The sequence below is a fragment of the Nomascus leucogenys genome, chromosome 5 (genome assembly GCF_006542625.1).
Source record: "Nomascus leucogenys isolate Asia chromosome 5, Asia_NLE_v1, whole genome shotgun sequence".
NCBI classification, from domain to species: Eukaryota; Metazoa; Chordata; class Mammalia; order Primates; family Hylobatidae; genus Nomascus; species Nomascus leucogenys.
This window is the reverse complement of record NC_044385.1, coordinates 39,365,473-39,390,821: the sequence shown is the minus strand read 5'-3', so window position 1 is coordinate 39,390,821 and position 25,349 is coordinate 39,365,473. Positions and strand designations below refer to the sequence as shown.

At 38.1% G+C, this 25,349-nt stretch overlaps 1 protein-coding gene across 2 annotated transcripts in view; it reads left to right on the top strand.

Annotated features, from left to right (window-relative positions):
• Positions 1 to 12,215: 12,215 nt before the first annotated feature.
• Positions 12,216 to 25,349, top strand: part of LOC100589053 (cytochrome P450 2J2) — a 32,404-nt gene continuing 19,270 nt past the window's right edge. The window contains exons 1-2 of one of the 2 annotated variants that reach the window (XM_003265154.3): positions 12,216 to 12,477; positions 22,852 to 23,014. In XM_003265154.3, the coding sequence (XP_003265202.1) occupies positions 12,268 to 12,477; positions 22,852 to 23,014 (373 nt within the window). In that variant the 5' untranslated portion in view covers positions 12,216 to 12,267. Of the gene's footprint in view, positions 12,494 to 22,851; positions 23,015 to 25,349 lie in introns of both variants that reach the window. The other variant, XM_030812921.1, reaches the window with a different exon arrangement.

Genomic DNA, 25,349 nt, shown 5'->3' with positions numbered 1-25,349 from the left:
ATCTGTAACTTTACCCCAACCTCTTTGCCCCAACCTTGCGCTCGCAAAATCATGCGTCGTATGGAATCAAGGTTTAAGGGATCTAGGGCTGTGCAGGATGTGCTTTGTTAACAAAATCTGTACAAGCAGTATGCTTGGTAAAAGTCATCACCATTCTCTAGTCTCAATAAACCAAGGGCACAATGCGCTGCGGAAAGCCGCAGGGACCTCTGCCCTGGAAGGTCGGGTATTGTCCAAGGTTTCTCCCCATGTGATAGTCTGAAATATGGCCTCGTGGGATGGGACAGACCTGACCGTCCCCCAGCCCGACACCCGTGAAGGGTATGTGCTGGGGAGGATTAGTAAAAGAGGAAAGCCTCTTGCAGTTGAGATAGGAATTTGAGTTGAGGCAGGGACTCCTGCCTGTCCCTGGGAACGGAATGTCTCGGTATAAAACCGGATTGTACATTTGTTCAATTCTGAGATAGGAGAAAAACCGCCCTATGGCGGGAAGTGAGACATGTTGGCAGCAATGCTGCTTTGTTACTCTTTACTCCACTGAGATGTGAGGGTGGAGAGAAGCATAAATCTGGCCTACATGCACATCCAGGCAAATTACCTTCCCTTGAACTTATTTGTGACACAGATTTCTTTGCTCACATGTTTTCTTGCTGACCTTCTCCCCACTATCACCCTGCTCCCCTACCACATTCCTCTTGCTGAGATAGTGAAAATAGTAATTAATAAATACTGAGGGAACTCAGAGACCAGTGCCCCTGCAGGTCCTCCGCATTCTGAGTGCCGGTCCCCTGGGCCCACTGTTCTTTCTCTATACTTTGACTCTGTGTCTTATTTCTTTTCTCAGTCTCTCGTCCCACCTGACGAGAAATACCCACAGGTGTGGAGGGGCTGGCCCCCTTCATTCAATGTCCAGAGACAGATAACCATCCACAAATATGAAGACAATCCAGGAAAACATGCCTTCACCAAATGAACTAAATAGGCACCAGGGACCAATCCTAGAGAAACAAAGATATGCGACATTTTACACAGAGAATTCAAAATAGTTCTTTTGAGGAAACTCAAAGAAATTCAAGATAACACAGAGAAGGAATTCAGAATTGCATCAGATAAATGTAACAAAAAGATTGAGATAGTTAAAAAGAATCAAGCAGAAATTCTGGAGCTGAAAAATGTAATTGACATACTGAAGAATACTTCACAGTCTTTTAATAGCAGATTTGATCAAGCAGAAGAAAGAATTAGTGACCTCAAAGACGGGGTATTTGACAATACACATCAGAAGAAACAAAAGAATGAAGAATAAAACACAATAAAGCATGCCTAGGAATCTAGAAAATAGCATCAAAAGGGCAAATCTAAGAGTTATTGGCCTGAAAGATGAGATAGAGAAAGAGATAGGGGTAGAAAGTTTATTCAAAGGGATAATAACAAAGAGCTCCCCAAACCTAGAGAAAGAGATCAATATCCAAGGTTGTATAGAACAAGAAAATTACAGAACACTAAGCAGATTTAACACAAAGAAGAAGACTCCTAACTGTGTTTAAGTTAGTTCCCAAGGAGCTTGGCACACAGCCTATGGCTAACGCTAATTACTCCCTTAAATATCGATTTTCCTTTTTTTTTTTCTTTTAGTAATAGAATGCCTTGGGTTTTAATAGACACATGGCTGCTAGCTAGAAACTACATTTGCCAGTCTCCCTTGCCAACTAGCCATAGCCATTATTACCAGATTCTGGACAATGGGATATGAGTGTAAGTGATGAAGACAATTTTCAGATCATGGCTTTCAAAAAATAGATGCTTGCCATTTTAACGTTTTTCTTCCAATAGACTAGAATATGGCTATTGTGCTGTTGAACCAGATATGCATTTGGGGATAAAGACTCCATCATAGGAAATGGAGAGGTAACAAGATGGAAAGAAACTGGAACCCTGGAGGGTTCGTGGAACAGAACCACCTGTCTGGTGGCTGGACCAGCTGCCAATCTCCGGAATGTTCTGTTAGAGATAAATTTTAATCCTGTTTGAATCACATGCATTTGGGATCATTGCTACAGCAGCTTACCCTTTGCCTGAGCTAATATTCAGTACTCTCATTGCTTTTTATAAACCAATAAGTAACCTGAGTTACTCTGAGTAGAAATCAATTTGTATTTATGATATGTGATCATAATAACTGAAGATTTATTCCTAAAGTTAGCATGTAATCTGCTTGACACCTCACCGGCCAGTTAACAATTCCTTTGAAAACTGGTTCCGGATATCCCTCCATCAGGGAATATCTGATCCCATGTCCTGGGACAGTGAGCCTTTGACCTGGCCCTTGATATTTGTGCAGAATTTCAATATTTATTCTAGGCAGAGACAGCAGGGGAAAAAAACAAAAGTAAATAATCAACATAGAGCAAAGTACAAAAATACCTAATGTCCTGGAGGAAGTAGGACCTAAATTGAAGATGAACAGGATTTAGATTAATAGAAGGACTAGAGACGGCACCCCAAGGAAGTCCAAGGTGCATGTGTTTAAAGGTAAAAATATTTATTCAGGTGAAAGGGTGGAGTCACTGGGGCTAAAGTGCATGTTTCAAAATAATTGATGATTCAATCAGAGGGCTAGGCTGGAGAGGAAGGGTGGCATGACTATGGAGTTTTGGGACACTAAGCAGAGGTGTTCATGTGTGATGCAGAGTAAAGGAATTCACTCCTGATTTTAAAGTTTAGGAAAACAACACAAATTCTGCTCTCAAGCAGAGATGGGTGTGATTTTTTGCTTTGCCACTCACTGGCATTTTAAACTTGAACAAATGATTTCAAATACACAAACTTCAGTTTCCTAAAAATTAAGACAATAGCACTTACATCTGAAGTATGCTCTAAGAATTTAGTGAAATAGTTACTGTAAAAAGTGCCATTATGACATTCGGCAAATAGGTAAGTGGAGGATTAATATTCACATCTCAAGTGTAAGAGAGTATATTCTGGGCCGGACGCAGTGGCTCACGCCTGTAATCCAGCACTTTGGGAGGTTGAGGCGGGTGGATCACCTGAAGTCAGGAGTTCAAGACCAGCCTGGCCAAACATTTTTTTGTACTAAAAATACAAAAAAAATTAGCCAGGCATGGTGGCAGGCACCAGTAATCCCAGCTACTCAGGAGGCTGAGGCAGGAGAATCACTTGAACCTGGGAGAAGGAGGTTGCAGTGAGCCAAGATTGTGCCATTGCACTTCAGCCTGGGTGACAAGAGCAAAACTCCGTCACACAGAAGAAGTAAAATTTTTCCAGGCTGAAAAGATGATATCAGACTGACATCCTGATGATATTAAGTCTTTCTACCCATGTACGTGGAATATCTCTTCACTTATTTACACCTCCTATGATTTCTTTCATCAGAGTTTTGTAGTTTACTTCATATATATTTTTACACGTTTTGCTAGATATATACCTAAGTATTTCTCTTTTCTTTTCTTTTGGGTGATCTCTTATGTTTTTCTGCTTTACTGAAATATAATTGGTAAATAAAATTTGTATATATTCAAGGTGAACAATGTGATGCTTTGATATAGGTATACATTATGAAGGGATTACCAATATCAAGCTGCTTATCATATTCGTCACCTCATATAGTTACACGCACGTGCATGTGTGTGGTGAGAATACTTAAGATCTACTCTCTTACCAAATTTCAAGTATAAAATGCACTGTTAACTCTAGTCACCATTCCGTACATTAGGTCTCCAAACTTATATGTCTTATAACTGCAGGTGTGTACCCTTTAACCAACATCTCACCTTTCCCCACCTGCAATCCCTAGTAAACCTCCCTTTCACTCTGTTTCAGTGAGTTTGACTTTTTTGGATTCCACATAAAATTGAAATCATACAGTATTTGGCTTTCTGTAGCTGGCTTATTTCATTTAGCATGATGTCCTCCACATTCGTCCATGTTGTTGCGAGTGGCAGGATGTCCTCCTTTTTTAAGACTGAATAATATTCTGTTGTGTATATATATATATAATATCACATTTTCTTTATCCCTTCATCTATCAGGAGGCACTTAGGTTGTTTACATATCTTGGCTGTTATAAATAATGGGATAATGAATATAGCAATACAGTTATCTCTTCAACACAGTCATTTCATTTCCTTTGGATATATAACCAGATGTGGGATTGCTGGGTCATATGGTAATCGTATTTTTAATTTTTAAAAGAACCTCCATATTTCATAATGGTTGTACCAGTTTGCATTCCCACCAACAGTGTGCAAGGATTCTATTTTCTCCACATCCTAGCCAACTCATATTATCTTTTGACATTTTGATAATAGTTATCTTAACATGTATGAAGTGATACCTCATCATGAGTGTGATTTGCATTTCCGTGATGATTAGTGATATTGAGCATCCTTTCATATACCTGTTCACCCACTTGTGTGTCTTCCTTAGTAAAATATCTATTCGAATCATTTGCCCATTTAAAATCAGGTTATTTGGGGATTTTTTGCTATCAATTTGTAGGAATTTCTTATATATTTTTTATATCAACCCCCATCAGATACATGATTTGCAAATATTTTCACTCCACTGATTGTTTTCTTGTTGTGAAGAAGCTTTAGTTTGATGTGTTCTCACTTGTATATTTTTGCTTTTGTTGCCTCTGCTTTTGATGTTATATCCAAATCATTGCCAAGACCAATGTTATGGAGTCTTTCCCCTATGTTTTCTTCTACGAGCTCTATGGTTTCAGGTCATATGTTCAGGTTTTTAATCCATTTTGAGTTTATTTTTGTCTATGTTATATAATAAGGGTTCAATTTCATTCTTTTACATGTGGTTATACAGTTTTGCCGCACCATGTTGAAGAGACTGTCCTTTCCCCATTATGTAGTATTGATATCCTTGTTGAAGACCATTTGCTCATATATGCATGGATTTGTTTCTGGGCTGTCTATTCTGTTTCTTTGGTCTCTAGGTCTGTCTTTATGCCAGTATCAGATTTATTTGGTTACTGTAGCTTTGTAATGTTTTGGAATTAGGAAAGTTTCATGCCTGCAGCTTTGTTTTTGTTTCTCAAGATTGTTTCACTTTTTCAGGGTCTTTTGTAGGTACATATAAATTTTAGAATATTTTTTAATTTCTCCTGCAAAAAAGGAAATGTCAAGAGGATTTTGATATTGATGACATTAAATCTGAAAATTAATTTGGGTAATATGGATATTTTAACAATATTAAGTCTTTCGATCTATGAACATGGGATGTCTTTCCATTTATTTGTGTCTGTTTTAATTTCTTTTAGCAATGTCTTGCAGTTTTCAGTGCACAAATCTTTTGTCTCCTTAGTTAAGTCTATTCTTTTTAACGCTGAAGTAAATTATCTCTGTTCACAGATGACATCATCTTATACGTAGAAAACCCTAAAGATTCCACACTCCACCCCCCAAAAAACTGTTAGAACTAATAAGCAAATTCAGCAAAGTTTTAAGATACAAAATCAACATGCAAAAATCAGCTGTGTTTCTATACAGTAACAACAAACAACCTGAAAGGGATATTTTTTAATCCACTCTGATAGACTATATCTTTTGATTGGTATATTTAGATTATTGACACTTAAAATGATTATTGATGTAGTTGGGTTAATATCCACCCTATTCTTACCTGTTTTCTACTCATTGCTCTTCTTTTTGTTTCTTTTCTTACACTCATTTTTAGCCTTGTGTCATTTTAATTGAGCATTTTATATGATTCTACTTTCTTTCCTTTCTTAGCATATCAATTGTATTCCTTTTATTAAACTTGTTTAAGGTTGCCTTAGAGTTGGTACTAGACATTTCCAACTGATTGAAATCATTTCAAATAATACTATACTGCTTTCTGGGTAGTGCAAGAATTTATTCCATGCATTCTTTGTAACATTGCATCATTCATTTCACTTATCAATAAGCTATAATCACTGAATACATGGCTGTTACTTTTACTTGGAGCAAACTTATCTGCTCAATCAATTAAAAATAAGAAAAATACTTTGGGAGGATGAAGAGAGCAGATCACTAGAGGTCAGGAGTTCGAGACCAGCTGGGCCAACATGGTGAAACCCTGTCTTTACTAAAAATACAAAAATTAGCCAAGCATGATGGCATGTGCTTGTAATCCCAGCTACTCAGGGAGCTGAGGCACAAGAATTGCTTGAACCTGGAAGGCAGAGGCTGCAGTTAGCCATAATTGCACCACTGCACTTCAGCCTGGGCAACAGAGCAAAACTCTGTCAAAAAAAAAAAAAATACAAAAATAAAATATTTATCTTACTTTCATTTATCTCTTCTCTGGTATTCTTCCTTTCTGTATGTATATCTCAGTTTCTGGCCTAAATATTTTTCCTTCTTTCTAAAGAACTTCTTTTACTAGTTCTTGTAAGGCATGTCTACTAGTAAAAAACTCCCTCAATTTTTGCTTTTTACTTCTTCTTCACTCTTTTGAAGCTTAGAAACTTAGAATTTACTTTTTATAAAAGCATGTTGACAAATATTAAAATGTTATAGTTGCAATTTGAACATTATTAGATGAATATAAAACACAAAACACTCTAAATTGAATCTCCTATGGCTGATTCAATTTAGATATTGAGTATTTTATTTCTTATAGAAAAAAACTTTCAGAGTTTTGTCAATGCTTATAGCATGTATTATTACTCCTCAATAAAATTTTCATGAAATCTAAAAGGTTGATAGTAAAAGTAATGATTTTTTTCCTATGGAATATCCTAAAACATACCTGTAGAGATTAGCCTTCAGATTTTCAGGACATTAAAAATATACAGAGTACCTCGGAATATTTTTCACACACTTAGGTTAAGTTTGCTTACAGTTATGACAGAAATACCTTCAACTTTTATATAATAAAAAATAAATCCTAAGCAAACATAAAAGTTATGATGACCAAGTTACTACTTAGTAAAAATAATATGCCACATCAATTAATGTTTAAACTAAATCCTCAAAGCATTCAAAAAACATTTACGGCTTCTAGTTGTCAAACAATGTATCTATGTTGTGGAAGAAGATGTAAGATCACTAATAGAAATTTTTAAATCTCAAATTATCCTGATTTCTGAAATAAGAAATTTGCAAAATAAGAAATTATCATTGTTGCTTGGGAAATATGCCTTACTTTTTTATCTCAAATATCCTTTAAATTTTTGGTATATAATTTAATACCTAGAAGTATTCTAGCTAAATTTTATGTTAATATTTATAGAGTTCACTTTTTTGGATAAACAGGTTTTCAACAGTTTTTAATGCAGAAAATATCATTTCTTAGTTGTAATCATAAGTAATGATTGATTAATGGGTTATTGGTTTATTCAGAAATGTGGGTGGCATAAGGACCAATAAAGGGAATAATCTGATAGTTTCTCACTGTTATTCTGCCCACTAGTAATACTAAGCCAATATGTTATATATGTTCTACTCAGTTTCACTTGTATTTTTCCATGTGTGTGCTTTAATTAAAAAAAAAACATGTACACAATATCAGGCTTTTTTTCTTCTTTCTTTTTTAAATATCAACTCGATGATTTGGGGGATTGGTTAATACAATGCTGAGAACTTGGTTGGGCTCCCAGAGGAAAAACTAATGATAATATGAGGTCCCTCTAAGACAAGAATCCCCAGAATTTCTAAACTCTGAATCTTATTCACACTGAGCATCTAGCAATTTGTCAATTACAGCTTAAGTATAAAATTTCAATTTTGAATTTAAAATTTCAATTTTCCTACTGTGGTACTGGTGGTTTCTGCTCCCTAGGCTCTGATCCATTAACCTGTGATTGTTTGCATTTACCTGGACTGTGTGTCTCTAATTTTAGGAGTAAGAGTTTGCCCTGTTATCTTACTTTTCTGATCAATCGAAGAAGAGTTGGTAACTTTCTGTTTGTTCAGGTTTTTTCTTGTTGCGAAGATAGGAGTGATGACTTCCAAGCTCCATTCACACTGGACTGGAAACCAGACATATTTACAAATACTTTGTATAGCAGTTAAAAGGAGAAAGGAGAAGAAATATGCATTTATGCCATCTTTTATAATTGCATAATGAACTTTGCAATGTGTGTTTCCACGTAGTGTCTAATTACTGCCTAGGGTCATTTGCTTTCAATCTAAGGACTTTCTTATTTCTTAAAGTCTGCTAGCAATAAATTCTCTCATTTGTTGAATTTTTTTAATCTGGAGAGAGCTGTTTTTCCCTTCATTTTTTAAAAAAAAATAAACCATCTGCTTCATATAAGATTCTTGGCTGACACTTGTTTTTAGGGAGAAAACATTCACAAATCATATATTTGATAAGATTAATATACAGAATACATAAATAACTCCCATAATTAAACAGTAAAAAATTAAACAGCCCAATTAAAAATTGGCAAAGAACCTGAATACACATTTTTCCAAAGAAGATATACAAATGAACAACCAGAACATGAAAATATACTTAGCATCACTAATTAATAGGGAAATTAAGATCAAAATCACAATAAGATGCTACTTTACACATATTAGGATGAATAGTATAACAGAAGATAACAAATACAGATGAAGTGGTGGAGATATTGAAAATCTTGGGGACAGCTTCTAGGAATGCAAAATGGTGTAATCACTATGAAAAACAGCATGGTAGTTCCTACAAATATTAAGAAATAGAGCTACCATATGATCCAGCAACTCTGTCTCTGGGAACACACCCAAAAGAATTGAAAGCAGAATCTCAGAGATATTTACACACCCTCATTTGTAGCAGCAGTATTCACAGTAACCAACAGGTGGACACAACTCAAGTGGGCTAACAGGTTTCTGACTTTTTTTTTTCTTTTAGCACTTTGAATATATCATCCTACTGCCTTTTGGTCTCCATTTTCTCTAATTACAAGTTGGCTGTTAATCTTTTTGGAGTTCCAACTTATTGGATGCACTATTTTTCTAATGCTGTTGCAGGATTTCCTCTTTGTCTTTCAGTATTTTTACTATGATGTATTTGAGTGTGGATTCCTTTGCATTTATCCTACTTGGAGCTCACTGAAAGTTTTGGATACATAGATTAATGTTTTTCATCAAATTTTGGAAATCTTACAGCTATTATTTCTTCAAATATGTTTCTGCTCTTTTCTTGACAGTGTATTCTATGGTATTCTGATTACATATATGCTGGCGTGTTTAGTGACGTCCCACATTTCTCTGAGATTGTTTATTCTTTTATTCTGTCTCTGTTTTCTACATTGCATAATCTCTATCAAGCTATCTTCCAGTTCACTAATTCTTTCCTCTTCTACTTTACATCTACTGTTGATCCCCTATAGTGATTTTTAAAATTTCAGTTATTGCAATTTTCAATTCAAAATTCCACTTCTTTTATAATTTCTGTCTCATTACTGATATCCTCTATCTGTTGAGACATTGTCTCATACCTTCCTTTACTTTCTTCACCATGATTTTCTTTAGTTCTTTGGACATATTTATAATTAAGTTGCTTTACTTATAAAAAAAAGTTTGCTACGTTTGACATCTGGCTCTCTCACAGGCAGTTTCAGTTGCCTACTTTCTTTCCTATGCTGGGTCACACTTTCCTGCTTCTTTGCATGTCTTATCATGTTTTGGTGAAAACTGTACATTTTAGATAATATATTATGGCAATTATGGCTAATGATCTGCTCTTCTCTCCCAATTCTTTTTGTTTGTACTTTCATCTGTTTGCTGACTTGACAGGACTGACTAATTTAGTGAAACATATTTTCCCCACAGTGTAAAGCCTCTGATGTCACTTACCTGAGGGCATGGACTTGGGTGTGCACACAGTCACAATACAACGACATTGGTTTTAGCAGGGCTGTCTTTGACTATCTTTTTCTCTGTTCTGTATTTAAGACTGTCTGCCCCTGTTGGTATTACACAGTCTCTGCTGACTTCCAGCTGATTGCTCTAGTGTTTTCAACAATGCCTTGGGGCATACATTACTTCACAATTTGATGCAATTAAATTTGGGCTTCTTCTCAGGAACAGTCTTTGAGGCCAGACTTTGAGACTTGTTCTGGTCCCAGGAAGGTTCTTCCTGGCTAACTCTTGTGCTGACTGACTTTGGTAAACTTCTAGTTAGCCTATGGTTTAGCCTCTTGTTCTCGTAGAATTACCAGCCTCCTCTTAATTGCTTACCGCCAAAATCTCTATTGTTTCAGGCATTAATCTCTGGTGTTTGTGGCTAACCTCTCCTGGTGTGGAACCTCTATCTCATGAGAAAGCTGGGATGAGGGCAATTATGGCCTGGGGTAGGTATTGTTTCTGCCTTACAAGTCAGGGCTGGATGGAGGAGGCTATCCCTAGACCTCTTAGCCAGTCTTGCCTAGAATAGAGCTTCTGCAACATGAAATTTTGGGGGCTGGCTATGAGAAATGCTGGCAGTTTTTCCCTCTCAGGGAGATACTATAGCCTTCATTTGGGAGCTAGGGAAAGTGTTCTTGGATATAACTGTCTAGAATGGGGTTTCTGTCACATTGATCTGGGGACCAGGAGAAAGAGTGAGTTATGGCTCAAATGCCACAGACTCTTACTGTGTTTACTACGGTTTAGTAGATTCTTCTTAAATAAAATTTATTTATTTACTGTATGCCTTTAGAACAATTTTCAGGGACTTAAATTATTTTAGTTTTATAAATAATTTTTAGCAATCACAGTTTTTTACTAGGAAGAGGTTCCGTGGGGTTTCTCATGCTGCCATTATGGAAGTCATTCCCCTGCATCATTCTTTAATGCAAAAAATAAAAAGGAAGGAGAGATACAACAAACCTGATGTCCATTGATATGCGAATGAGCAAATAAATTGTGGCATAGTAATAGAATACTATCCATCTATTAAATTAAATGAATTAGAGCCACATATATCAGTCAGGATAAATCTCAAACACATAATATTGAGTTGTAGAATAATTCGTGTAAAAATATCATATATAAATATTAGAAATACTGTATGGATGCATAACAGCTGTAGTAAAACAGGAAAATGTGGACTAGAAGGATACAAGCTAAGCTCTGACTAGTATTTGTCTCTGGACCTTAGAAAGAGAACAAGAGACTTCAATTCTCATTTCATTTCTTGTTCACACCTGTAATCCTAGCACTTTACGTGGCCGAGGTGGGCAGATCACCTATGGTCAGGAGATTGAGACCAGCCTGACCAACACGGCAAAACCCCTTCTCTACCAAAAATACAAAAATTAGCCGGGCATGGTGGCATGTGCCTGTAGTCCCAGCTACATGGGAGGCTGAAGCAGAAGAATCGCTTGAACCCGGGAGGTGAAGGTTGCAGTGAGCTGAGATGGTGCCACTGAACTCCAGCACGGGTGACAGGGCAAGACTCTGTCTCAAAAATAAATAAAGAAATAAAATAAAATAAAATATTGTAAGCAGAATATGTGACTCTATGTTGAGTACATGAGTGTGTACCATATATTCCCGAGCTATGTTTCATGTTTTGAGTCTCACCATTTGTGAAACCCAATCAGGCACTCACCAGATGGTATGAAAGGCTGGAACCTGGTGGTCCCACAGTCTTGGGGCTTTGGGGAGGAGCCTTATAGAGCAAACCAGCAAGGATCAGAACTAAGACATTCCTTCAACAAATGTTAATTAAGCACTTATTGTGGATGCCGCTCAGTGCTAGCAGCTTTGGTGTAGTGCCTTTTAATCTTCCAAACACTTTCAAATACAGGACCTCGTTTAGATGTGTTTCAGAAGGGTGGATTTATTTGTTCACCACATACTTAGTACTTAACTTTTCTGTTTCCTCAACTGCAAGATGAGACTACCGAGAGCTTCTCCTTCATAATTTTGTCAAAATGAAATAATAATCTATGTAAAGAGGCGGATGTGCTGCCCGGCATATAGTAAGAGCCTAAGAAATGTTAGGTACTGCTGTTGTCATCACTGTTTACCACGCACGGTTCCAATCATGGGAGAGACGGTGATTGAACTAAACAGAGGTTCAAATGTCTGTGGCACTCTCAGTAAACCCATGAGCTTTCTAAATAGAAAAGAAACTGCTCCTAGCCTGGCCTTTTCTGAGACCGGTGCGTGTCCTCCCGGGAATCCAGCGCCTGGCATCTTCGCGGGGTGCTGTGAAGGGGCGGGGCTGGGAGGCGGGGCACGGCTGGGAGCGAGGCGGGGCGGGGACCGTCGCCTGCTGGGACCGCCGCCTGCTTGGACCGCAGAAGAGCAGGAGGGCGTCTGAGCCATGCTTGCGGCGATGGGCTCTCTGGCGGCTGCCCTATGGGCAGTGGTCCATCCTCGGACTCTCCTACTGGGCACTGTAGCCTTTCTGCTCGCTGTTGACTTTCTCAAAAGACGGCGCCCAAAGAACTACCCGCCGGGGCCCTGGCGCCTGCCCTTCCTTGGCAACTTCTTCCTTGTGGACTTCGAGCAGTCGCACCTGGAGGTTCAGCTGGTAGGAGCGGGAGAAGGTGCCTGGCGTGTCCTGACCCTAACCCTGTTCTGCAGCACAAGGGACGTTCCGGCAACGTGGGTGGGGTGGGGGATGAAGGGCAGGAAGAGGTGTGGCTAACGCTGGTAACCTGGTAAAACTCATTTTGAGTTTCATTTCCTAACCCATTAACTGGCATGATTCCACCTGCACTTTCTAGGGATGGAATATTATTAAATGTTTACTATTTGCATGTTGTCATGTTAAACATTACTGGAAGACCTTATTTATAATGTGATTACCTTGCCCTCTTTTATATGATTGTCCTTAAAAATGCTACACTTTCTTTCTGAGAAACTTCATTTCCCATACATAAAGTGGTGATAATACTACCTCAACCTTGATCATTTCTCAACTGAGTTATTCCCACTACACTAACTGAGCCCTCCACCTTCAGCCTCCTTTCCTCGCAGTGCACTCTCACTAAGTAATAATTTTAAAATGTTCTTCCTCTGCTTAAATTTTTGCCAAACGCTGTTCAGACTCCTGACTGAACCACCTGGGACCCTTCTTGATGCAGCTTCTTTCCACCTCTATACAATAATCTCCTATCAGGGCTCCCCGACTCTGGTGACCAAATTCTTTCAAGTTCTCTCAGACATCAAACCCTATCTCAAGAAACCAACACTGGTTTTCCTGCCACTCAGCACAGGTAACTTGCTGAGAGACAACAGTGTGACAAGTGATTATGAAGATTAGATAAAACAGTGAATGGTCAATATTGACATATAGTTGGTACATAACAAATATTAGTTCCCCTTTTCCTGCACATGCCTGCAGTACTTTAAACACATGGCTGAATATTGTACTCAAATATTGATAGACAAAGTTTTATCAGTTTATGGGAGAAATACCCAATTGGTAATACTAAGTGACAGAATTAGCCACAGAATGTTAAAGCTAAGCCCCCAAACCTATGCCCTTCTTTAATTAATATATTGTTTAATTTCCAAGTATGTGGAGATTTTGTTGTTAACATTCTGTTAATTATTTCCAGTTTGACTCCATTGTGGTCAAACATCATACTTTGTACAATTTCAGTTCTTTTAAATATGTTAAGGTTGATTAAATGACACAAGATATAGTCTATCTTGATAAATGTGCCATGGAGGCTGGAAAAAATATGTATTTGACTATTGTTGGGTGGGATAATTGATATAAATTATTGTTGGGTGAAGTAATTGATATCAATATCAATTTGATTTTACTGGGTAATGATATTGTTTGGTTCGCCTATATCCTTGTTGACTTCTTATCTACTTATTCTATCAATTACTGAAAGAAGAATGTTGAAGTTTCAAAGGACAATTGAGAGTATCTATTTCTCCATTCAGTTCTAGTAGTTTTTCCTTCATGTATTTAGAAACTCTGTTGTTTTGCACATACACATTTAAGATTATCATGTCTTCTTAGTGAATCGATCCTTTTATCCTGTAATGTCCCTCTTAATTCTTCATAATTTTATTTGCCTAAACTGTACTTTATCTGATATAATATAGCCACAACTTTTTTTCTGATTAGTATGTGCATGGTTTATGCATTTCTATCCTTTAACTTTTCACCTTCTTGTATCATTATACTTGAAATTAGTTTCTTGAAGACAGCATGTACTTGGGTCGTTTTTTTTCATTCTGGCAATCTCTGTCTTTTAATTGGTGAATGTAGACTATTTATATTTAATGTAATTATTGACATATTAAGATTTGTCTACCATTTTATTATTTATTTTGTTTTTCCTGTTTTTTATGCCTCTGTTTTCCTTTTCCTATCTTCCTGTGAATTACTTGAACATATTAAAAATAATTTTGTTCTTATTTATCTGAGGTGTTTTTTAGCAGCTGTCTTTGTATTATGTTTTACAAGTGATTGCTCTAAGGATTACAATATGCAGATGTAGCTGATTGCAGTCTATTAGTGTAAAAATTTTACTACCTCAAGTGAAATATAGATATCTTGCAACCATTTAGGTTCCTTTACCCTCTCTACTTCATAATTGTCGTAAGTGTTATCTCTATATATGTTGAGAACTACATCAGATAATATTATAATTTTGCTTTTAAATGTTAAATGCAATTTGAAAACTCAAAAGAATAATAGTCTATTGTATTTACTCATTTATTTACACTTTTCATTTATCTTTTTTCATTTCTGATGTTACAAGCTTGTCATATCCTTTCAGATCTGAAGAACTATCTTTAGTTATTCTTTTAGTGCAGATGTACTGGCAAGAAATTCTCTTAGCTTTCCTTCATCTAAGCATGTTTTATTTCACCTTCATTTCTGAAGTATATTTGCACTGGACATAGGATTCTAGGTTGACAGTTCCTTTCATTCAACATTTTAAAAGGTTATTCTTCTTCTTTTTGGCCTTTGTGGTTTCTGTTAAGAAATCTACTGTCATCTGAATTGTCATCCCCCATATGTAATGAACTTTTTCTCACTGCCTTCCTTCAAGAAATTTTCTTTGTTTTTGTTTTTGTTTAATTTTCAGAGGTTTAATTATGATAGATCTTGGTGCTACTTTCTTTGGGTTTGTCCTGTTTGAGTTTCTAAAACTATAGATTTGTCTTTTGCCAGTTTGGGGGAGCTTCAGCCACTCTTTCTTCAAATATTTTTCCACTACACATTCTTTTTCCTCTCTTTCTTGGACTGTTGGATACTAATGGCACAAATGTTAGATCTCTTGTTGTGCCACAAGTTCCTGAAACTCTGTTTTTGTTGTTTCCAGTGTAGTTTCTCTGTATTGTTTAGTTCGAATATGTTCTTCTGAGCTGTCTGCAAATTCACAGATTATTCTATCATTACCATTCCGCTATTGAGCTATTTTGCTGAGTTTTAAAATTTATTCTATCGTATTTTCAGTTCTAAAATTTTCACTTGGTTCTTCTTTATCTTTTATTTCTTTGTTAAAATTTCCTAATTTTTTGTTTGTTTCGAGACTATTCATAGTTATTGGAAAAGCTTTATGACAGCTGCTTTTAAATATTTAATTATTCTATATTTCTAACATCTGTGTCATCTCACTGTTGGTGTAACTCATTCAATTGATGTTCTCTTGATTCTTGGTAAGGTGAGTAATTATGGACTACATCCTGGACATTTTATATATGTGTTATAAGACTTACCCTGGATACTATACAGATCTTTTATTTTAGCATATAGCCTATTTAGATTCTAAATGCTCACTTTTGTGGGTGGCAGTTCAAATATCAATGCAGGTTATAAAGCCTCTGCAGTGCTATTCTGGTCTACTTCACTTTGTATTACCCACTCCCACAGGAGCCCATCTCACATTCTCATCAGTGCAAGCTGGGGAAAAGGAAGATGGAACAGAAGACAGGGATCCCTCTGGTATAGTAGCTTATTCTTTACTACAGAGGGAAGAGAGTCAGAGATCTGCCCATATCTCCTCCGAGGGGAAGTGCACCTCCTTATTACTGTAGAAGAAGGCTGAAAAGCCTCATTTGCCCTCTGACTCTTGCAGGGAGTTTCTTTACTTCAGCTTAGGAATAGAAGTCACAATTCAGCTCATAGACTCAGCAGAGAAGGGTACTACCTCATTATTGCAAAGTAGGGTGAAAGACAAGGTACCATCCATGTACTCTAGTGCTGTAGGACCTTTCAGAGTTGGGAAGGGTCAAATGTTTTTCATGGTATTTGCCTCCACAACAAAGAAATAAAAAGGCTAAATGGTTTCTGTCCTGTTGGGCTTTCCTTTTCCCGGTCCTTTGGCTAGAGAGAGTAGACTTTTCTTGAAGATATTTGTGTCTGTGTTAATTGGTGTCACGATTAATAGAAGTAAAATGGAATGCTTTTTTTCAACCTTATCTGGAATAAGAAGCTTGATCTGCACCTTTGTTGTATTCCTAAGATAGGTGTTTCTAGAGGGGTTAAATGACTTGCCTAATGTCACAAAACTAGCCAGTGACAAAACTGAGACTGGGATCTCATCCTTGGCCCTGTGATTTTCTTATCACACTGTCATTGTTTATTTTTATTTTATATAGGTTTGCATTTTTATATTTCTGGGTGTAAAACAAATGGAGTTAAATTATGAAATTTAGTTATAATTAAAAGTACATTCTTGCAATTGGGAAACATTAACTACTAACTAACAGATCTTACATAAGGATTTTTATGTTAGTTTTCATTTCATCGTCATGATGGGCACACAAGTTAGGTATGATCTGGTGGTGCTTCCATTTTACCATGGAGCAAACTGACTGAGAACAAACAGTGAACTGCTCAGGGTATTCAGCTAAATAATAACAAATAAGGATTTGAACCCAAGACTATTCGATTTGTATACCTATTGTGGGATCTGGCCAGCAGCCTGCAATGCAACAGGGCTCTTTCTTTGTTCCCAGGTGGATCGGCAGGTCGAGAAATAAAAGACACACACAAGATAGTGAAAGCTGGATCCAGGGGGATCACCGCCTTCTGGACCTGAGATGCCGCCAATGCGCTGGATATACCAGCATTTATTATTAAGTTTAGTGAGGGCAGGGGTAGGTTAGTGAGGGATTTAGGGTCGTTTGATTATAAGGTGAGATGGTCACAGGGGGATGAAGTAATTCTTTAACATAACATTGATATGCAGAAGTACAGTATACAGAGATAAGAATTTACAATATAGTGTGTGCATCAGCAATTTCTAACAGAGCCTTAAAACAGAAACACAGTCTTTCCATAACCTATGATTAGCAAGATATTAATCAGCAGTAACAGTTGCAGCAAAAGCTGGTTGCAAACAATCAGTAGAAACAGGACATGAAGCTAGACAACCGGTTAGACAAAAAATTCTCAGAAGGGAGTATGCCTTAACCCTAAAGAGACCTAGAAGAGCCCTGTGGCAAGATAAGGGCGTTTATAACCCTATCTTACCCATATGAACAGGCGCCCCTCATGCGTCCATTTATAGGCTCTCCACAAGAGTTGCATTCCATTCCCAGAGCTATGAACATCTGCTTTTCTGGGATAGGAATCTTGGTGATGTGAAACCTCCCTGACTGCAAGTCCATTTATAGGCTCTCTGCAGGGGGAAGCACCTCACGCGCTGTTGGCTCGTTCTGGCAGCCCAACGTGGCATTGTCTTTACACAATCCTGCATGCAATTTTGCATTTACAATAATCAGCATTTCATCTTTTATTCCATAACAATAGTTTCAGGGGGTCTCCCTACATATACCTGTTATCTACTTTATGTTGCCTGACTTTTCATGACATGATTAGAGGACAATTGATGAGCTCACATGTTTATTCATTCAACAGACATTTATTAAGTGCTTATCATATGCCAGGCAAAATACAAGGCTGTATATGACTAAATGTATAGTGTACACTCTTGGTAACCAAATCAGATATAAGGAGATTGGATCACTGAATGGAAACCCTGGGGATAACCTTTTGTAGAATGTTGGAAGAAATTGGGCTAAATTTTAAAGGAAATTTTGATTTTTGGCAAGTGGCTAAATGGAGTAAAGGGACAGAAGATTTTTAATAGGGGAAAATGGTCTGAGCCATAATAATTTTATTATTAGTTTTAGTATTATAATTACTTATCACAACAATACTAAACATGGCAGCTAATAACACCCCGCATTTTATAGACTTGGAAACTAAGATAGAGAAAAGTTAAATAACTTTCTCCCAAATCACACAGAAACTAAGAAGCAGAACCTGTATTCAAATAAGTTTGTGTAACTTCAAAATCCAAACTCTTAAGCACTCCCTTACATCATCTCTCCTACTCAAACATCTTAGAATTCTGATTGAAAACCAAACAAGATCCAAAATATTATACCTGATATTAAGACTCTCCTCAGCCTACCTCAGATTACCTTATCAGCCTTGTCTCCCATCTCCCTTATCAACTGAGAAGATACTTTTCCTAGGAGCCTTCCTCAACCCTGGTCCTCTTATGTGGTTCTTAACTTCCTCCCATCAAATATTTTATTGTAAAGAATGACAATAATGAGAAGTGATTATTTATCTATATGTTCCATTAGATTGTTAGCTTCTTGGAGTGAAGGATTTGTTGCACTCCCCAGCACCTGGCCTTGACCTGCCACATGGTCAGTGCTCTTTAAATAATGAACCCTATGCTTCGGTCAGACAAGGTAGCTCTCTTGCTCCCAAACACCTTCTGCATTTCCCCTTTACATCTGTATATGATGTTCCCACAACTTAGAATGCCTTTGATTTCTTACTACATGTTTTTTATTATCATTGTGGTTTGGGGGTTGTTGGGTTTTTGTTTGTCTGTTTTTTGGTGGCATCCTGACTTTCATTTAAGATCTGGCTCAGATACCATCTACTCTTTAAAAAGATATTTTTCTTATATCTGTGGTGGAAAATCATCTCTTCTTGTGATAGCTTTATGTCCCTCTCTATCAGCATAATAACATATGTTATCTGCTATGCATTCCAATTTTTTCTGCACAGTCTCTCTCAAGAGACTTTGACACTTTAGGAAAACATCATATCATATTGATCTTTGTATTACCTCCATGTATAATATACCAGTGCCAGAAGGTGCCTGGCAACTCTTAAGCATCTCATAAAAGCCTGCTAAATTGAACATGAATTTGATCTCCACAGCCTGTTCTCAGAAACCAGCGCAGCCCCAAGAACTACCTGTGAAACCATTATTCTTAGAAGGAGTTCATGGGCCCCAGAGGACTGGTAACTCCTGAAACTGCATGCAAAGCTGTTTATGTGTATAGCTGTGTATGTATTTACTGGAGATCAGGTCTATCATGTACATTATATTTTCAAAGGATTCTATAACTCAAAAAAGTAAAGAACCACTGTTTTAAAGCTTTATTTCCCATTTCCTTGTTTATTTTTTTTCTTTATTGGACAAAAAAGCTTTTTGACTGTAAAGGCAACAATACATACACAGCGAGAGAGCATATTAAAATACAGTTTAAGAAGAGAGAGAATCTTACCTGTCTTTGTGCCTATCCTGCCACCACTGTGCATGTGTGCACACGTGTGCATGTGCACACACACGCACACGCATACACTCAGCAGTACCTCTGTAGGACCTTGGTGGATATCTTTCCAGATTTGTATGTAAATGAAAATAAAATTATATTTCCAACTTCTTATTAGAAATTCCACGTATCAATGAGAAAAAAAGTTGAATACCTTGATACAGAAATGTTTGAAAGACATAAACATACGACTTTAAAAATACAGCATCCAGATTGAGAGAAAGATGTTAAACCTCAGAGAAATATAGAAAGAGCATGCATTTTTGTGCCTCTTAGGATCTCCCTCTCTCCCTCTCGCTCTCACACACACTCACAGAGGCACAGCTCAGGGGAACAGACCCTCTGACCTACTGCTGGCAGGAGTGTGAATTAGTCGACTCTTTTCCTGCTTTTCTTTTCCTCTTTTCATGTCTTTGTTCTGTTGGTTATTAAATTTAAGAACTTAGATTCGGTGGAATCTCTGTCAACTTTATAGCTCATGGTAGCCATGGTTCAATAGTTCAGTCTCTTCTTCCACTAATCCTTTACTTCTTCCTCTTTACTGTAGACATTAATTTTTTCCACCCTTTTTTAAATAATTATGCTACATTTGGAATTTTTATTCCTAGCATTACATTTCCTGTCTCCTATTGCGTTTGTTTGACTTTTATAGATTCTGTTTCAGTTCTTTTCTTTTTCTATTTTCATTTCTGATTTTAAGACCTTTTTTGCCTTTCAAAGCATCTTATTTTTATCTCCTTGTGTTTTATTCTGTTGAAGTATTTTTTTTTGTGGCTCATTTAATGACATACAATTGAAAAGTGTGCCCTGCCTTACAAAGTCTTCTCAGAGGCCCTCTGGGTCATTTGATCTTTCTAAAGAAATGGATAAAATGACTGACACGGTGCACGTGAGGATTGTTAGACGTCGCCATCCTCATCCCAGGGCTCCCACCCCGTGTTTAAACAGTTGATAATACCATACACGTTTTTTATCTAGTTCTGTTTAATTCAAAATATGCAGTGGCAGAGAGTTTGTAGAGATAAAATTCTTAAGAAGTTTATTTCAGTAAATAGTAATGGAGTTCTGAATCCCTCCCAAGTACACGTTGAGATTCTAGGCTGTATACTTTGCTAGTTAGAAGTCATTTAACTTAACCTGAGATTTTTCAGCTCTTCCAAAAACATCCTTATTTAGTGTTCTAAATTAGTCAAAAAATCCTTCTTGTCAGGCCTAAGAAGTTCATTCAGGAATTCAGCAAGTGTACATTAAAAAAATTGCTTGATGTGTATGGTCCCATTACTGCCATTTCTTAGAAGCAAAGATGCTTACTTTAGGAGCAAACTGACTTGAGATTGAATCTCAGCTCTGCTTTTCCTAGCAAGGCAGGACATACTGTGTAGGAGATAAAGATTGATGGAGGACTCTGGGCCAAAAGAATACAAGGACTGGGTTCAGGCTTGGTCTTTAATGTGGGAGTAAGGTGGTGGGATAAGACTGAATCCATTGTATTTGCTCTGATGGGGACCATTAGGAACAGGACTCTAAGAGGAACATGGTGGAGTGTAAGTGCAAAGGCATCTGGATTGTGGAGAAGAGGCCACAGACACCTAAAGGAAATGAAGCCCTTCAGATTGTTACCACTGCCTGCAGCTAGACACAAGCCAGGCAGAAAAAAGGCAGAGGCAGGGGCAGGGTCTACCTGGGACCCTTTGTTGAAGAGATACATTAGGAAGGATTTTGATTCATGACCGTACACTGTCCTCCAACCTACATTTGCAGATATTTGCACGCTTGTGCATATTCATGAACATACACACCCCCATTCTCTCTCTCTCCCACCCCAACTCTCTCACTCTCACTCATTCTTACTTTCACTCTGTCACTCCCACTAAACTCTGTCACTCAGGTTCTGGAGCCATCTTGGGCTCACGTCCTTGTCCTCAAATCTTATATAATGCCTGGGAAATTCCCTGAACCAGTCAATAGCTTTGTCACCTTTGCTATGTTATTTCAGCTATGACTCATTTTCCCTCTTGAAAGATAAGAACTATTACCACTGTAGGGTGGTTGTGAGATTAATGAGATAAAATATGAAAGGTGCTTAGCAATGGCTGCCTGTGACCATGAGTGCCTTCTTCCCACAAACCAGTGGGTTCCTGTCCCCTTTGCCACCATAGGAATGCATCCACGGCCCTTTGCACACAGAGTTCTTTCATTCCTTGGAGACTCGCTGGGTGGCTGTGCGCCTGGAACAAGAAAACAAAGTGCCTTTCACATTGCTGCTCTCATTCTTCCTCACAGAACCCTAAGAGGAAGGAATAATTTTCTCCCTTTTATAGCTGGGGAGTTGAGGCTCAAAAAATAAAGCAACTTCCGCAAGGGCCCAAAATGATTGAACTGTACAGCCCAGATAGTCACGTAACTCCAGAGCTCGAGGGCTTTCCTCCATGCCTGGCCCCTGCCCTAAAATGCACCTTGCATTATCTAACATATGTTTCTGTTATCTATGCCCAGTCTAGGAAGCGGGTATTCTCATTTGGTTAAACGGATAGTTATGATTTACTAAGAAGTCCATGCTTGGTACACCAAATTAACACTAATCATGTCTCAGCCTTCTTAAGTGACTGAGACATGATTAGTGTCCAGATGAGAATTCAGATGTGCTGAATTCTCTCTATTCACTAGACTCTAGGATGCTCGGGGTTAGAAATCTTGTTTACTATGTCTATATATTGAGACAGGCTTTCACTCTGTCACCCAAGTTGGAGTGCCGTGGCATGATCATGGCTCACTGCAGGCTCGACCTCTCAGGCTCAAGTGACTTTCCCACCTCAGCCTCCTGAGTAGCTGGGACCATAGGCATGTACCACCATACCCAGCTAATTTTTTTTTTTTTTTTGTAAAGACAGGGTCTCACTATGTTGCCCAGACTGGTCTCGAACTCCTGGGCTCAAGCAATTTGCCTACCTCGGCCTCCCAAAGTGTTGGGATTACAGGCGTGAGCCACAGCACTTGGCCAGAACTTACTTATTTTATTACAGTTTTATCCTCGTGCCTTGCCCTAGGGACACATGATAGATGCTCACTCAATTCATGTTGGTTGAATACATAAATAGATATTTTATAAAGAAACATTCACATTCTGAAGTGAATTGAATCTGAACCTTGTTGAGAGAAGGAGAAAAGGAAATAAAAGCATTCCCGTGAGACCAATGTACACTCACTCTCACACACACACACACACACAGACACAGACACACACAATCCTCTCAATATGAGCCCCTCGAGCTACACACATCCTCCATTTCTGAACACATGGACGTGCATATTCAACTGTTACTATTTAACTATTTTTCAGTTTGTGAAGAAATATGGGAACCTTTTTAGCTTGGAGCTTGGTGACATATCTGCAGTTCTTATTACTGGCTTGCCCTTAATCAAAGAAGCCCTTATCGGCATGGACCAAAACTTTGGGAACCGCCCCGTGACCCCTATACGAGAACATATCTTTAAGAAAAATGGTAAGTTTCTTGGCCAACGAAAGGTGAGTGTTTGATGTTGATAGTCCTATAGTCTGTTAAAGGCACCTTGATGACTGTAATTTTCCAACACTCCTAGAAACCAGCCCCATAATAAACTTCCTGCCACTAAAGGAAGCTGGCTATTCACATTTCCTGATTGAAGTCACTCCCTCAGAAGATTTGATAAGATCATCCCTCACTGGGATTTGGGAGAAGCCACATGCCCTGCGCAAACCTACTCTGGATGCTTTTATAATGAAGTAACCACATTACCCATTTAGAGCAGAGGGACGTGTTCTCTCTGTTTTCCTCTTCCAACCCTCTCTCCTTAGGAAAATGGATGTGGATCTTCCTTCTTCTGCTGCACCTTTTTCCTGTCTCTATTTCCTTATTCTCTTTCATTAAGGTTGTGCCACACAGAGGATCTTAAGCCTTCTGGTCTATGATAGAACAGATTGGCATGAACACTTAAAATTACCATTAAATATACTGAAACATTTAAAAATTGAAATGAAAATCTCAAATCTATTATTCTATTAAAGCACCACTTTTAGGTTTGAAGGGGGCCAGCCCTTCCACACCTGTGAGTATTTCTCATCAGGTGGGATGAGAGACTGAGAAAAGAAATAAGACACAGAGTCAAGGTATAGAGAAAGAACAGTGGGCCCAGGGGACCAGGGCTCAGCATACCAAGGACCTGCACCGGCACCGGTCTCTGAGTTCCCTCAGTATTTATTAATTACTATTTTCAGTATCTCAGCAAGAAGAATGCAGCAGGGGAGCAGGGTGATAGTGAGGAGAAGGTCAGCAAGAAAACATGAGCAAAGGAATCTGTGTCACAAATAAGTTCAAGGGAAGGCACTATGCCTGGATGTGCACGTAGGCCAGATTTATGCTTTTCTCCACCCAAACATCTCAGTGGAGTAAAGAATAACAGAGCAGCATTGCTGCCAACATGTCTCGCCTCCCGCCATAGGGTGATTTTTCTCCTATCTCAGAATTGAACAAACATACAATCGGATTTTATACCAAAACATTCTGTTCCCAGGGGCAGGCAGGAGACAGTGGCCTTCCTCTATCTCAACTGCGAGAGGCTTTCCTCTTTTACTAATCCTCCCCAGCACAGACCCTTCACGGCTGTTGGGCTGAGGCACGGTCAGGTTTGTCCCATCCCAGGAGGCCATATTTCAGACTATCACATGGGGAGAAACCTTGGACAATACCCGACCTTCCAGGGCAGAGGTCCATGCGGCTTTCCGCAGTGCATTGTGCCCCTGGTTTATCGAGACTAGAGAATGGCGATGACTTTTACCAAGCATATTGCTTGTAAACTTTGTTAACAAGGCACGTCCTGCACAGCCCTAGATCCCTTAAACATTGATTCCATACAGCATATGTTTTTGTGAGCGCAAGGTTGGATCAAAGAGATTGGGGCAAAGAGGTTGGGGCAAAGTTACAAATTAACAGCATCTCAGGGCAAAGCAATTGTTCAGGGTACAGGTCAAAACGGAATTTCTTATGTCTTCCCTTTCTACACAGACACAGTAACAGTCTGATCTCTCTTTCTTTCCCCTACAAGGTGCTTCTCATTTCTTAGAAATATTTCATCAGTTAATTCTATATCCATCCAATCCATGTATTATCTGCCTTGCGAAGCACAGTACTAGGCATGAGTGATGTAATCGTGAGAAGAATAGATAAAATCCATATCCTATGTAGTTTATATTCTATGCAGAAGGAAAAGTAATATCAGTTAACTATAATAGTTAGAAACCTACAGTGTTACGAAGTCAAGTTTAGGATGTACTTATTAATGCAGTCCTGGGATGCAGAAAAAGTAAACAAATATTCATTTAATAAACTGGTGAAGCAACCTGGCAGACAGAATAGAATATGAAAAGTCCCTGAAGTGAAAAGGATGGGGAACTTGAAGAAACGAAAGGTGGCCAACATGACAAGCATGGGGATTAAAAGGAGATAATTAAAGGGAGATGAAGCTACTGAGCTTGGCTAGAAATAGTTCCTGCAGGTTCCTGTTAAGGATATTAGTTGTTATCCTAACATTAATGGAAGCTCTTGAATGGCTTTAAGTAGAGAAGGGAATTATATTTACACTGTATAGTTTTAGGTTTTATTTAGGCTGCCATTCAGAGAATAGAAGAAAAGGAGCAAGGGACTTTTGTAGCATTTTAGGTTATAGACAGTGGTAGCTCGGGCTAGGGAGGTCCAATAGCAGTAGGGAAATAACAGTAGGTTAGACCAAGCTAGTATCAGTGAAGACCTGGATTTGAGATATCCAGGAAGTACACCTCTTAAGACATGATGACATAGGTGC